General features: G+C 29.2%; 2 protein-coding genes across 3 annotated transcripts; both read right to left on the bottom strand.

Annotated features, from left to right (window-relative positions):
• LOC107872284 lies at positions 1 to 2,094 on the bottom strand. The gene is made up of 2 exons (XM_016719040.2): positions 1,966 to 2,094; positions 1 to 292 (listed from the first exon to the last, which is right to left on the bottom strand). The coding sequence occupies exons 1-2, from the start codon at positions 2,024 to 2,026 to the stop codon at positions 18 to 20; spliced, it is 336 nt and encodes a 111-aa protein (XP_016574526.1). The 5' UTR covers positions 2,027 to 2,094; the 3' UTR covers positions 1 to 17.
• Positions 2,095 to 7,567: 5,473 nt separating this feature from the next.
• On the bottom strand, positions 7,568 to 11,942 carry LOC107870182. 2 transcript variants are annotated; one of them, XM_016716614.2, is made up of 2 exons: positions 11,794 to 11,942; positions 7,568 to 8,057 (listed from the first exon to the last, which is right to left on the bottom strand). In XM_016716614.2, exons 1-2 carry the CDS (start codon positions 11,897 to 11,899, stop codon positions 7,651 to 7,653), a joined length of 513 nt encoding a protein of 170 aa, XP_016572100.1. In that variant the 5' UTR covers positions 11,900 to 11,942; the 3' UTR covers positions 7,568 to 7,650. The 2 variants fall into 2 exon arrangements, with proteins under 2 accessions (XP_016572100.1, XP_016572101.1); XM_016716615.2 differs by lacking the exon at positions 11,794 to 11,942 and adding an exon at positions 9,509 to 9,669.
• Positions 11,943 to 13,545: the final 1,603 nt, after the last annotated feature.

Here is a 13,545-nt window from a genome sequence, read left to right as displayed (position 1 = left end):
AAGATTGTACATTTTGTTCAACCAGTCTTACGACGAGGTGGTTGGCGTCTGAGTGGTGGTCCTGCTTGTCGTGAAGATATTGTTATTCGACTATATGTTGTTATTTTTATTCTACGTAAAAAAAAACCCTGTACTTTTTCTTTTTCTTTTTTTGCTTCATTTTTCACCATTTGACCTTGTACTAATTGTGCATGTTTTTGTTCATCTTGGTGTCCTTGTGCTTGTGCATTTTCTCCAAATTCATCTGTAGGAATTGATTGTTGGTCTTTGTGATTTTTTGGTTCAGACAAATCTGAAAAAAGTATAAACCAAAATGAGTTTCAGTAAAACAGTATACAATTCAAAGTTTCAATCTCAAACAAGTTACGATTGTAATATGAAAATTCTATGGGTGACAATTCAATAACATGATCAGTGTAATCTTACATGTTAGGTTGGAAAGAATGGTGTGTATGCAGACCTAACCTCTATATTGTGAGGATAGAGAGGTTGTTTACTCGGACTAATGAAGAACAACATAACAAATCAGGTATTAAAAAAAATACAGTAGTGAAGAAGTCATATTAAAAATAATGGTAAAAAGAACATTCGCCAACAACAAAGAATTCAATAACTGGACCAAAGAAACAACAAGTGATGATAAAATCGAAGAATAAGTTAATAGAAAGTAACAATAATAATAATATTAATAAGAGAAATTAGATAATACTTGATTACGTACTAACTGTTTGTCTTAATTCACGATCTTTATAGCCTCTTACCTAAAATCATGTTAACGATAAATTGTAGATGTGCTATTAATTTTTAGAAAATTATTGTGAATCTCTACCGACAATTCAATTCATAATAATTTTTTTAAAGAGACGTAGGTAAAAACTAAAAATATACCCACCTAACATTTAAGAATTTTAACTTCTTCTATTGTCCTCTTTGTTGTCTTTTGTGGTTTCATTTGATTGGAGGGATATAAGATAATTAATTTTGAGATTAAGTTTAGAAAGAGTTTATCTCATATTTTTTATTAGGATAAAATCGCAAAACACCTAATAACTAAATTTATTAATCTAATATTTTAGTGTTATCCTTATTCACATTGAAGGTGAAATACTTATGCCTTTTCAATTTGGTCAGGAACATGCTTCCAATTGTTTGCAATTTGCAGATATATTATAATAATTTGAATGAAGTTTCAATTTAGGATAACTGATAAAGATGATGTTTTCATATGATCAGGATGCACAGATTCAAGCCATGAAAATTATGGTGATTTAATCCTTCCCTCAATCCTACGTATAGCAAAAGTTTTAGTAAATCGAACTGTTTTTTTTTTAAGGTTCATGGTTAAATAAATTGAATTTTTTTTTCTTATCTATGTAGCTCCATCATCACAATTATCAAAGCTAAACTAGATAGCCATTAAAGTGATGCAAAAAATGAAATGAGATCAACAACAAAATGCATTCATAAAACACAAGGCAAACAAAAAAGCAAATGTATTAGAGTTAAATTTAATGGATTTGGCTCCTCTTTTAGTACAAGATATCTCAATATCCTCAAATATATCCTTATAATTTTGACATGTGAGCCATTTGATCAAGTCTAATTAAGAAAATCTAATTTATTTGATTAATAAGAGGATACGTGTCAAAATTATAAAGATATATGTATTTGAAGAAATGGAGAGATCTATCTTATATCGAAGGAAACCCAAATCCAATTTAGATAATAAACATTTTTCCTCATTAATATAAATATAAATATTTCTCTATAAGTAAAAGAAAATTACTAAATCCAGTTGTTGAAATTAAAAGATTATAATGTTCAATTTCAACATATGTTGCGTGAACTCTTCAAAAGTGTCATCAAATGCATGTCGAATTTTTTAAAAATAATGTGTTTTTAGAGAATCCAACACCAATACGATAATATTTTTTAAGAGTTCGAGCAATCTGGATTTCAACATACCTTTTGAAGGTTTTCCACATGATATGATGGATTCAAATAGAACTCTAATCTTGCTCTTCATGTCTCTCTAGTGAACTTATCTGACTTTCTTATTGTGTGTATGGAGAATTTTCCAAGGCTCAATAATTGATATGTATAGAGAATATATATATATATATATATAGGAGGATAATTGTTGTCATTTGTCAGTACATTAAAGTACGTGGGACAACGAATGGACTGTTTCTTCTTTAATTTGCTTCTTCTTTAATAAAAGATTAAAATTTGAGTTTTGAATATAGAAAAATTCGTGATAGAAAGTACTTTCTCCAAATAGATTTTATTTAGCGTGAATCTGAATTAATCATTTAAAAAAAAAAAAAATAATTCAGAGGAAAATTTATATGTTAAGACATAAGAGCAGCTCGGTATACTAAAATTCATGCTATGCACGGTGTTGAGGAACGATCAGTATGTGCAGTTTTATTCTACATTGTACAAAAAATTGTTTTCAGGTCTTGAACCTAAAATCTTCTAATCACTCTGTAATAATTTTACCAATTACTCCAACACTTCTCTTACATATATTAAGACATAAATAAAAATAAAATAGATAAAATATCTCGTAATAAATGTTTTATTACAGGGCATGTGAAAAAAACGACAATAATTTGAGAGGAAAATATTATAAGAACCATGTGGTCTTGAAAATTATTTTATTACTAATATTTCAGAATCCAAGGAAAACCCTATTGGATTTAGTACTAAAATATTCAAATACTAACAATCTTTTCTGAATAAGAAACTCGACTAATATTGACTGAAAAAGAATTTCTATAATCGATTTTTCTTTTATTAGGAATATAATTTGCAGCTTATGGTGAGTTGGCGAAGATTTAATTTTGCAGGTCACTTATAAATTTTTAAGAACTTTAAGACTTTATACAAGAAATCATGTAAAGATATTAAAAAAATTATATTTTTATATATAAAAATTTAAAATTATTAATTTCTTCTATTTAATTTATAAATAACTACGAGATCTCATTTTTCGACATGGGGTAATGACTGGTCAATGGCACGTGGTGTGTACTCAAGTACAATTCTAAGAGAGGACACGTAGAATTATTATTATAACTAGAGTACGTGGTCGCGCTTCACGAGGTTATAAACTAATTATATATATATATAGCTAAAAGATGTTATTTCTTTCGTTATTGTGGAGTAATTAAATTTTTAGATTAATTTTTCACATCTTTAATCGAAAGTGATTATTACACTGCTTAAATATGTATTAATATATTACAAATGAAAATAATATTCTGAAAATTATAAGTCATATACTAAAACTTTAATCAAATCACTATTTTGGGATTACAAAAATTTCACTAAGCAAACTAAAAAGACAATTAATCTTGTCTAGTGAAAAAATTGATGATACGTGAACTCTAAATCCTTTGTAGTTAACTCTATGATATCTTTCAATCTTTGCACCTGATTGCATCTTGTTGTGGATCATGATAGATTCTTCAAATTATTCTCGAATGTATTTGTATACATATACTGATCAGTTTTGATAAAAGTTCTAAGCTTTTACACGGATAACAATTATGTGAAAGTAGAACCGAATTGGCTACCTCACACATTCTGCTCCAGTTGATTCGCACCATCGCCCACAACATTGGTCCAAGATCAAGTCAATTAACACGACAGTCACAATTTCAAACAATTCTGCAACACAAACAAATGATTAGATTCTATCACTTTTCATTTATCAATGTATACAATATTAAAATTGGAAAAAAAAAAAATTGCTCTCTTCATTCTAATTTATATGAGGTAGTATCGATTGAAGACACCTTTTTTTTGTTCTCACCATGTGTCTACTATTTATTCATTCAATGGGGAAGTATTCCCTAACATGATTATTTTCATATTTAAGATTTGAATAAAAAAAATCTACAATTAAGAATGGAGAAATTTTTTTCATGTCACCAGTTGATTATCCTAACCTGTAAAAGGAGCCCTTAGCAAAATAACTTTCGAGTTTCAGCATTTTACTTAAAGGTTTAAGTTGATTTATCGGACTCAAAATGTACCAATGACAGTTATATATGATGCTATGATAGTTAGTTTGCATAGAATAGACTGAAGACTAAACAATAAAGAAAGGTTTATCTGAAACCTTAAAAAATGACTCATCCTCATATGTGTATGGTTTCTGAAAATATGAAATGTTGATCAGTTTCAACTTTTAAAGCATAATCAACAGTAATATGAAAGTCATGAACACAAAAAACAATCTCAATCTTCAATGATAAATAAAAAAAAAACTTACTAAAGAATTAAAAAGAGCCTTAAGATAATTCTTAGCTTGAGCTCTTCAATGACATCATCCTTCTCATAAATCCTGCAAATTTTCTTCATACAAGTTAAAGCAATATCCAACAAGAAACTAAAAACAGAAAAAAAAAATGCAAAAAAAAAATATTGATATCAAAAATACCACATACACGGAGTGATATACACAATGAAATTTTAGAGTTAAAAAAAGCTAAATGATTGGACTTTCATTTAAAGAAATAAACTTTGCATATCACATTTAATATAATTAAGAGGGCTTAAAAGATGATTTTAAAGAGACTTTTGAGTTGTTTTTAAAAATAACACATAATAAATGAAAAAAAAATGAAATTAAAAGGCCAAACTTGTGTTCTAGTTTTTCTTTTCTCTAAACATTAGTCATTATTGATTATATTATAATTATAACTATTATAATCTTGTAACTGATTTAGATAATTGAAGAGGCTATATTGATAGTAGTAATAAAACGCTGTAATAAACTAACCATTCATTTTCAATTAACAACCTTTTAATTAAATAAAATTTAAAGAGAGAAATTGTTGAAAATAGGTAAAAATCTCACAAAAAAGATAAATAACAATGGAGGTCATAGAGAGGTGCCACATCACCTTCTCTATGGTTCTCCTTTATATATATATATATATATATATATATATATATATATATATGTATTGATTATTACAATAAAAAAAGAAAAACAATACTTCTAACCAAAAAAAACACATCTAAAAAAATTAACCATCGACTATTTATTGAATTGGATATACAGTTTAAGAAAATAACAAAACCTTCTAAATCAAGAAAAAAATTATTTTTTTTAAATAATAATTATAACATTAATTAATTTCAACCATTAGGTCCAAAATCATCTTCATTCTCCTCTTTTACCTCTTCTTCTTGTTCTTATTTTTGTTCTTGTGAATTACTTATAAATTCATCAAGTTCTTGGCCTTGTTGTGCAATATTTTCTTCTTCTTGTGGTATATTAATTGTTGGTTGTGCAATATTTCCTTCTTCTGGTTTTATTACTACTACTATATGTCCTTGGCCTTGTGCATTATTTATTGGTGATACATATGTTTTTAGTCCAAAGTCATCTCCTAATGGTACATTTCTTGCTTGTCCTTGGTCATTTCTTGATGGTTCTAACAAAATTGAATACATACATGTATATCAAAATAATTGACCTCATTGAAATATTTTCTAAATATGTAAATTGCTTTTAAATTTTTTAAGATTGTATGTCAAATTAACAGTTAAAATAAAAAGGTTGATTCTCCAAATTTGAACTATATTATGTAAATTGGGATATAGAATAATATTCAAAAATTACACCCAATGACTTTTGGAAATATGACCTTAAATTTTTTGATGCCGTCACTGTCACTTGCTTCATAGCCAACTATTTTAGTATCAAAAGTCAAAAATTCTTAAATTAGAAGTTTTGTCCATAGAACAACACGAAGTCAAATTAGGACCATCCATCTGCAAAGTCATGGTTATATCACCCAATTTTATTTTAATTTTAAAATTGGGGGCCGGAGATCGAAGGAAAAATTGGGAAGGGGTTACAAGATATGGAATCGAACCTCCACTAATAAGATAAAAGTTCAGGTAAAGTAATCAATCAATCGAGTTAATAAGATTCATCTATCACACCATATAAAAAATATTTTTAGGTTAATATTAACCAAACAACTGATATCAATAATACTAATTTATCGAAATAAGGCTATCTTTACATGTAACTTGAAGATACATAAAAGATATTTTCTTAAAAAAATTATTTTTTTCTAACATGAAAATTAAGAAAGAGAGTTTTTAACATACAAGATAGTTTTTACTCTTACCATCAAAAAATTTTCCACAAGAAACAATGTTTATGAATATATTGATCTTGATTCTTGTTTTTTGTATCTTCGATGAACTTGCCCATTTTTTTTAATTAACTATTATCTCCCATGGATTAAATGGTCTTAATTTATAGGAGATTAATTGTTGTAAGGTCAATAAATACTTTTTGTTTAAAATATAATATAGTTGAGAAAAATACAAGTGTATTAGTTCGTAAATCATTATTTTATATAAGGAGTTTATGAATAATTAGCGTTCACATGAGCCTTTCTATCTTTTCTATGTGCAAGTTGGAAATAAAGATAATTTTTATATTTTGAATTTTATAATATTCATATGTGAACTAGACATATTTGACTACAAATTTTAATACTGTTTTGACTAATTAATTTCTGTTATTCTATTTAACTCATATAAGAGAAGGGAATAAGCACAAAGCAGGTCAACATATTTGTCCGAGGATATTTTAGGGTGTGTTTGATATAAAGAAAAAAATATTTCATATAAGAATTTTTTTAAAAAAATGCTTTTCAGAAAAATAAGTAGATTTCGTAATTATTTATTTTCTTGCATTCACTATATAAGCTAAAAATATTATCCTAAGAATTTATGTATAATATAGACAAATATTAATGTCATATCGTTCTTTTTGGGATGATTTTCCTAATCATTTTGTTGTATCCTGCTTATTATTTTTAATAAAGCTCAAAATGTTTACTGATCTCGACCAATAATTTTAGCTTTCGATTTTCGACCTGTTTTTAGTAATAAAAGGATAAATGAAGAACCTTCGAGGAGATATAACTGACTAAGCTTAAAATTTAAGAAAATAATAGAAATTTTTAAATCTTTATGATTTTGAAGTAAAGAATTATAAAGTCAAGTAACTGAGATCGACCATTAATTTTACCCTTCGATTTTCAACCTGTTTTAGTACTGGAAGGAGAAATGAAGAACTTTCGAGGAGGTATTACTGACCGAGCTTAAAATTTAAGAAAATGATAGAATTTCTAAATGTTATGATTTTGAACTAAAGAATTCTAAAGTCAAGTAACTGAGATCAATCATAAATTTTAGCCTTCGATTTTCGAGGAGGTATTATTGATCGAGCTTAAAATTAAAGAAAGCAATAGAAATTTTTAAATCTTATGATTTTGAACTAAAGAATTCCAAAGTCAACTAGTTCCCACGATATTCTTTTTGAAACAAATTACACGTACTCCCTTCCATTTGATCAGTTTATTTATCTTATTTCCATAATTATTTATCTTTTTTTTATATTAAATTACATGTCCTTAATTTAAGATGACAAAATTTAATAATTTTCTTTAATTTAAACTCCGTGTCAAGCAAACAAATTAAAATATAACGAGTACAATATAAAAAATGAGCAGAACAACAAAAGAACCAAGAAAACAGCTAGGTTTCTTGAAATAATAATCACAATATATATATAAGAATTCCAAGCCTTGTAATAATTTATTATTTTCAACCAGTCTTGATAATAGGAGCTGATCTTTTGCCTGGAGGTTTTGGAAAATTTGCTCTTTCTTCAGGTACAAATCCAGGTGGTAAAGGTACAAAATCATCATCATTTTCTTGTTTTTGTTCTTGTGAATTTACTTGACCTTGTTGTTGTTCAACAATATTCTCTTGTATTGGTGGCACTACCACTAAAAGTCCTTGGTCTTCTTGTTCAATATTTTCTTGTACTGGTGGTGTATTAGTTGTTGGTTGACCTTGGTTTTGTGTTGTCTTTTCTGGTTGTATTACTATTGTATGTGGTAATTGGCCTTGTGAATTATTTTGTAGTACATGACTTGGTGGTACCCCTGCATCTTGGGGATCTAGTGTTGCATCTCTTGATGGCCCTTGGTGATCATTTCTTGATGGTTCTGAAAAAATTGAATACATACATACATATATATCATTAATTTCCTTATTTTTCTTGAGAAAATGTTATGTTGAAAACGTAGTTAAGTGAAAGTGTGTTATTGCTAACAGTTTAACGTTTTAGGTGATGTTTTGGAAGTTTATTGCGAGTTAAGTAGCTAGCATACAATTATATAAAAGATTGATACCGAAGAAGAAATAACATAAAGATTTAACGACGTTCGACTAAACCTACATTCAAAGGTAAGAGCAGAAACCATAGAGAGTACTTCTCCACTATAAATTTTTGATTAAATTATATAAAGTCCTCAATCACAATCCCTTTTGTAAAGATGTCATGTAATTTCAAGAAAATATTTGGAAAATTTGACTAGTTAACTAGCACACAATCAAAGCAACTAAAGAAGGAGAAATAACATAATAATTTAACGCGAATCTGTCAAATCTACATCTTAAAGTGCAAAAGCAGAGAGAGTGTTTCTCTGTTATGAATTAGAGATTAAATTGTACAAAGATTCACAATTACAACCCCTTTATACTTATTTCATGTAATTCCAAAAAAATATTTCAATGATTCCATAAGTTAATTAGCACGTAATTACAAACAAAGTAACCATAACAGGAGCTAGAAATATATAAGATTTAACTAGGTTCTACCAAACCTACTTTCCAAAGGCGAAAGCAAACAGAGTACTTGATCTCTACTATAATTAGAGATTAAATTGTACGAAGATACTCAATTACAACCCCCTTATACATATATCATGTAATTTCAAGTAAACCGACGTTCTGGAGTAGAAGTAGAGAGAGTACTTCTCCACTATGAATTAGATAATAAATTGTAAAAAGATTCCAATTACAATCCCTTTATACAGATCTCACGTAATTCTAAAAAACTATCTATAAGATTTCACTAATTAACTAGTCAACAATCACACATAAAACAACTAAAAAGGGAAAAATAACATAAAAATTTAATGAGGTCCGATTAGCATGCAACCTAAGAGCAAAGACAAAGAAAGTTTGTCCTTATGAATGAAAAGAATAATACAAAGATCCCCAATAACAATCCATTTATATAGACTCAAGTAATTCCAAAATTAACACAAGATACAAACAAGAGATTTCCGAAACCCTCTAACAAAAAATTGATATAATTAGAATTCCAAAAACTTCAGACACAAATAACACATTAATAATAATCGTTCACTTTAAACTTGATATCATAGCAGACGGATACCATAAGTTCGAGCTCAGAGTCAATAGACTCTCAAGAGATTTATTGAAAGTATATTTAAGTAATAAAAGCTACTGTGCTTTTTCTACCTGCTTAAACTTTTAGAATTTAGATGAGATATATAACTTCAAGAGAATAGCTAGTGTTTTCTACAATGAAAATTAAGCCCCGCCCCCTCCCTTCCAAAAAAAAAAAAGGAGAATTTTCTAGACATACCTTTAGAAGATTTTCCACAAGAAACAATGTATACAAAGAGATGTTGAATTTTGTTTTTTGTATTTGTGAAGAAATTAGCCATCTTTCTTTCTTTAATTTCTAGGTACTTTTTCCAAGTTGCAATGGATGGAAATGAGCTTTAATTTAAAGGAGATTAATCATCGAAAGGTTGAATAATTACCTCTTATTAAAATAATTCTTGAGAACCATGTGAGCAATTATTAATTACGAGACGTTGTACCTACTACTTGTTAATTATAATATTCACATAATGATGTAGTGTATCTCTTTAATCTTTTCAATAAGATTTATATTATTAATTTCTATAGAAAACAATTCAATCCCCCCCCCCTCCCCCCAGCAGAATGCACCCATAGTCAAATTACCTTTTCATATAATGATTCTTAAGGAGTCTATCAGGTCAAATATGAACAAGTAAAAATGAACCAAAAAGTTATTCTAACTTCTCACATGCTATGTTTAACATCATAAGATTGAATGATATTTTAGTATATTTTAGTACACTTTTACGTATCTTTAATTTAAGATCACAAAATTTAATAGTTCCCGACCTCTGTCCGATCGATCATTCCGCTAGCATCTATCATTCACACTCTGTTTGACTGACGCTCAGTGATGCAGTTATAGAGAGGTTAGTTCATGTTGTCATTTTTTCTAGTTTTTTCAACTTCATATCAATTCAAAATCAGATAAACAAATTAAAATACGTACAACTAGTACAACATAAAAAGCAAACATACAAAAGAACAAAGTAGAAAACAACTAGCTAGGTTTATTGAAATAATAATTACAACATTGGAATGCCCAAGCCTTGTATTCATCATTTTTTAACTATTTCACCAGTTCTAAAAATAGGACGAAATTCTCTTTTGCCTGGAGGTTGTGGAACGTTTGCTCTTCCTTCAGGTATAAAACCAATTGGTAGAGGTTCAATAACATTACCATTCTCTTGCTTTTGCTCTTGTTTTTGTTGTTCAATATTCTCTTGTACTGTTTGTATTACCACTATAAGTCCTTGGTCTTGTCCATTTATTTGTGGTACATCACTTGTATTTGTTGGCCTTGCACTTTGGTCTTCTTTTGGTATAAATATTTGTAGTCCAAAGTCATCTACTAGTGGTGCATCTTTTGCTAGCTCTTGGTCATTTCTGGGTGGTTCTGAAAAAAATTGAAATTAAAAAAAAATCAAAAAAATGTTATGTTGAAGATGTAATTAAGTACATCAAAAGTGTGTTACTTCTAACAGATTAAGTTTTTAGATGATGTTATAAATCAAATCAAGAGTCCAATCCAAAAGACTAGTCTGATAGGTCTGTAAATCTATTAGCAGTTCTTTATTTTTCCAATGTGGGATAATTGGTACATAATAATCACCTCCACTTGAGAACCAAAAACCTTGTTGGTCACGGCTGACACCCCTCTTAGGCTCAGGCCACCACTCCTGGCACACAGGCCACCACTCTGAGTTGCGACTCCATGCATAGATTGAGAACCAATAACCTCGTTGGTCACGGCTGGCACCCTTCGTAGGCCCAGGCCACCACTCCTAGCACAGAAGTCACCACTCGGAGTCGCAACTCTACGCATGGATCGAGCGATCCTCGTTGGTCCCGGCTGGGCCCAATTGGTCAATGGTTGACACCCCTCTTGGGTCCAAGCCACCACTACTAGCACAGGCCACTATTCCGAGTCACAACCCCATGTGTGAGACTCTCAATGAAAGCACCTAATGTTGTAAACCAAATAAGAGAGCTCAATCCAAAAGACTAGTCGAATAGGTGAGAGAACCGATTAGCATTTCTCTATTTTTTCAATGTGGGACAACTGGTACATACCAGATGATGTGGTAAAAAATTTTGCGAGTTAACTAGCTAGCAAAGTACATTTATAAAGAAAACAAATACCAAAAAAGAAATAGCATAAGGATTTAACGAGGTTCTGTCAATTACTCTACATCCTAATGGTGGAAGCATATTTCTCCCAATAATATCACACCATAAATAGGTATGTTTGAATTATTTTAACCCAACAACTAATATATATCGGCAATAATTTGGCAAGACGAGTACGAAAAAATGGCCTAAAGCCCAAGTTATTGACTTGTATGTCTACGGATCAATTTTTTATCTTTACCCGAAGATTGGAAATGCACATACAAAATAGTTTTCAACACGAAAAAATGGAAAAATTTACTAACAAAGAAAATTAAGAAAGAAATTAAGTCAAAGTTCTCTAGACATATATACAAAGTTTTCAAGTCTTACCTTTAGAAGATTTTCCACAAGAAACAAGGTACACAAATAAATCTTGAATCTTTTTATTTGTATCTGCGATGAAATTAGCCATATCTTTCTTTTTTCCCCTAGTCATTTTTTTCCATGGATCATATGAGATTTATAAGTGAGTAAATGTTGAAAGGTTTAATGCTTTTCTTTAATTTTTAGTTTTAATTATAATATAGTTTTAGAACGATACATGTGCGTTCTTTCGTGAAATGTTTTTATTTTATACAAGGGGGCTTATTATGTAATTAATGTTCACATGGTTTCTTGTATCTTTCCAATTGTGCAAGTTGGAAATGAGGATAAGCTTTTTTATATTTTTAATTATATATATTATTCATGTGATGTGAAAACGTAGTTATATATATTGTTAACTATTTAATGATACAATTTTGATATCTGATACGACCTTTTTTGAATTCCGTTCATCATAGCGGATATTTTAATATATCGATTGTCTTTTCTTATATGTTGAGTATAATGCTTTTTATTCGCCCACCAATATACACTCACCATCCCACACCTCACTTCTGACGCGATCCCGCTCATTGTGATAGGGGCTTTAACCTTTAGTGCATCGACTGTCTTTACTTATATGTTGAGTATAATGCTATTTTATTCACTCACTTCCACTCCCACCCACACGCACTCAACCCTCACCCTACACCTCTGACCTAATACCCTCATCATAACGGATATTTTAGTGCATTAACCGCCTTTTTTTTTATGTTGACTATATTGCTTTTTATCCACTCACCTCCATCCCCATCCACATCCACTCACCCCACACCCCACACATATGACCCTTTGACATATAATTGAAAGAAAACATATTATGGTGGAGTTGAATGATCAGAGGCGTCATTCGATCCACATCTAAAGTAGTATTGCCTCATGCGATTTAATTTGATTAATGAGAATATAATTTAAATTCTAATAGCCACGTTTGATGCTTTGATTGGCATGCTAGTGTTCAACATTCACATGTTTACATTTGTCTTTCTCACGAGGACAGTTGGACTGAACTAATCTCAAGATGCTTCTTTGTTTTATGTATACTAGTATATTGTTTATGTGGACTGAGAAGTTTTTTTTTAAAAAAAAAAATTGGTATTCGGTATTTATATTAGAGTTTGATTAATTTAAATTCACATTTATAAGACTCATTTGAAATAGGGCTCGAACCCGAGACCTTTAATTGAGAGAGGAACAATCTCGTCCACTGCACCACATTCTTTGATGGTAAACTAGATATAGACTGTTATTCATACAATTTTTTTACCAATTTATATGATTCTATGTAGGTGGACACCCAAAAAAAGTTACTCTTCATTCATTTTTACTTGTTCATTATTTTAAAAATTGACTTTCACTTTTGTTTGTCATTTTTGATATATAAAAAAACGATTATTTCTTTTTCATATTTTATCCTTATCGTTAATTAGTTATTATTCTTCAAATTATTTTTTAAGATTAATACTAAAAATCAATTAATATAGTTGTTATGATAAAATCTTCATAGCAATCATTGTTTCATAAGAGACATGAGAAAATTGAAGGAAAGATGTCTTTTAAGTCTTGAATGAAGGATTGGTGACGTTGACCAACTTAAAGGGTCAAACATCATTAGGAAACTTGATTAAGTTAATTGTGAACTTGATTAATATTTTCAAAATACAAATCAACCCAACCCACACCTCTCTTTAATCCAAATCAACCAGTCTCTCCCCTCTC

Source organism: Capsicum annuum, chromosome 5, assembly GCF_002878395.1.
Source record: "Capsicum annuum cultivar UCD-10X-F1 chromosome 5, UCD10Xv1.1, whole genome shotgun sequence".
NCBI lineage: Eukaryota > Viridiplantae > Streptophyta > Magnoliopsida > Solanales > Solanaceae > Capsicum > Capsicum annuum.
The sequence above is the reverse complement of the archived record's forward strand: the minus strand, read 5'-3'. Positions and strand labels throughout refer to the sequence as shown.

What these genes read in the sequence shown, in the direction of transcription:
- LOC107872284 (XM_016719040.2), bottom strand. Translation starts at nt 2,026, where the DNA reads ATGAAGAGCAAGATTAGAGTTCTATTTGAATCCATCATATCATGTGGA. An exon ending in ATGTGGAAAACCTTCAAAAG is followed by an intron (nt 293 to 1,965) that starts GTATGTTGAAAT and finishes TACTTTTTTCAG; the next exon opens with ATTTGTCTGAACCAAAAAAT.
- LOC107870182 (XM_016716614.2), bottom strand. Translation starts at nt 11,899, where the DNA reads ATGACTAGGGGAAAAAAGAAAGATATGGCTAATTTCATCGCAGATACA. An exon ending in TTGTGGAAAATCTTCTAAAG is followed by an intron (nt 8,058 to 11,793) that starts GTAAGACTTGAA and finishes CAATTTTTTCAG; the next exon opens with AACCATCAAGAAATGATCAC.